The sequence below is a fragment of the Gigantopelta aegis genome, chromosome 5, assembly GCF_016097555.1.
Source record: "Gigantopelta aegis isolate Gae_Host chromosome 5, Gae_host_genome, whole genome shotgun sequence".
NCBI classification, from domain to species: domain Eukaryota; kingdom Metazoa; phylum Mollusca; class Gastropoda; order Neomphalida; family Peltospiridae; genus Gigantopelta; species Gigantopelta aegis.
In genome coordinates, this window is record NC_054703.1 from 38,622,169 (window position 1) to 38,623,745 (window position 1,577).

General features: G+C 40.6%; 1 protein-coding gene across 1 annotated transcript in view; it reads left to right on the top strand.

The window, feature by feature from the left end:
- The window catches only part of LOC121373156 (kappa-type opioid receptor-like), a 1,287-nt gene extending 131 nt beyond the window's left edge, over positions 1–1,156 (top strand). The window contains exon 1 of the mRNA XM_041499609.1: positions 1–1,156. This exon is cut by the window's left edge and continues 131 nt beyond it. Within this exon, the coding sequence (XP_041355543.1) occupies positions 1–1,156 (1,156 nt within the window).
- The last annotated feature ends 421 nt before the right edge of the window (positions 1,157–1,577 follow it).

A 1,577-nucleotide genomic window follows, 5' to 3' on the forward strand; every position in this document is an offset into this window, starting at 1 on the left:
GATTACTGTTATAATAGGCCTGGTGGGGAATTCACTAGTGTTTCTCTTAATGAGAGATGCCAAGTTCTCCTTGCTATCTTACCCAATCTATTTGAGAGTTCTTTCCGTGTCTGATAGCGCTGTCCTAATACTGTTTTGTTTACATCAATCTTTGAGATTCTTCCACTCATTTCATATTATCGGGGACCACGAGATCGGCTGCCGAGTATGGATGTTCATGAGGTACACAGTGATGACGCTCTCTCCGTGGCTGGTCGTCGGGTTGACCGTCGATCGGTTCGTCTGTGTTGTCTTCCCGTTAACACGGAATCGATTCTGCACTCCGAGAAAAGCAAAGATCGTCTGCTCATGCCTGATTGCATTTTCGATACTCATCACGCTACCACTGTTGGAAGGCGTAAAGACTGTAGACAACTCTAACTTGTGTTTCATAGAAGACCACCTCATGGTTTACTTTGCTTTTATCCGTTTAGTTGCCACTTCTAATCTTCCGTGTTTCCTGATCCTTGTTCTGAACATTGTGATTGGAATCCACATCCAACGCAGCGCCACTTTCAGAAAGAGATTCACCTCATCAACCAGCTCTGGCTCCACGGAAACCAAGCTGGACAAGTCACTTCGTCCTCTCATGTTGATCTCGATATTGGCTTTCGTGACTCTCCTGCCTTCTTCTACTGCAGACAGCGTTATTTTGATTCTAGTCGTCTCTAAAGCAGGTTTTAACGAACTGTCCCTTTTGATGAAATTGTGGCCGCTGTTTAATATCTTATACCTGTTGAACTTTGGACAGAATTTTTACATCCTAATGGTCAGTTCCGTAAAGTATAGGAATATAATGAAGAGGAAGCTGAAATGTCACAACGTCTATGGACGAAATGATGACACTGTCAGGACAATGTCATTCCAGGTTTCTGAATTTGCTGATTTCAGGACAAATATAACAGAAACGAGCATGGCAAATATAACAGAATCGAACACTGCAAATACTAGTATAACAGAACCGAGCACCGCAAATATGACAGAACCGAACACTGCAAATATAACAGAATCGAATACTGCAAATACAATAGAATGGAGTACTGAACTGTCAGTTGCCTCCCCTACTATGCGATCTGATGATAATGGTTCATCCGAGTTTCCATATGATAGTAATTAAATGAGGCAGTTGCAGGTCGCAAATACATCAATGTCGGTTTACGAAGGATTATGATGGCAACTAAATCAGAAACATCAATGTCGGTCTACGAAGGATTATGATGGCAACTAAATCAGATACATCAATGTCGGTCTACGAAGGATTATGATGGCAACTAAATCAGATACATCAATGTCGGTCTACGAAGGATTATGATGGCAACTAAATTAGATACATCAATGTCGGTCTACGAAGGATTATGATGGCAACTAAATCAGATACATCAATGTCGGTTTACGAAGGATTATGATGGCAACTAAATCAGATATTGACACCTTACTTATCATGGATAATTTGTGGCTGTGATTTAACATTTTATATCTGATCAATTTTGGAGAAATGTTTGTACTGAAGAAATGTGTAGTTTGATTAATGTGCCGTA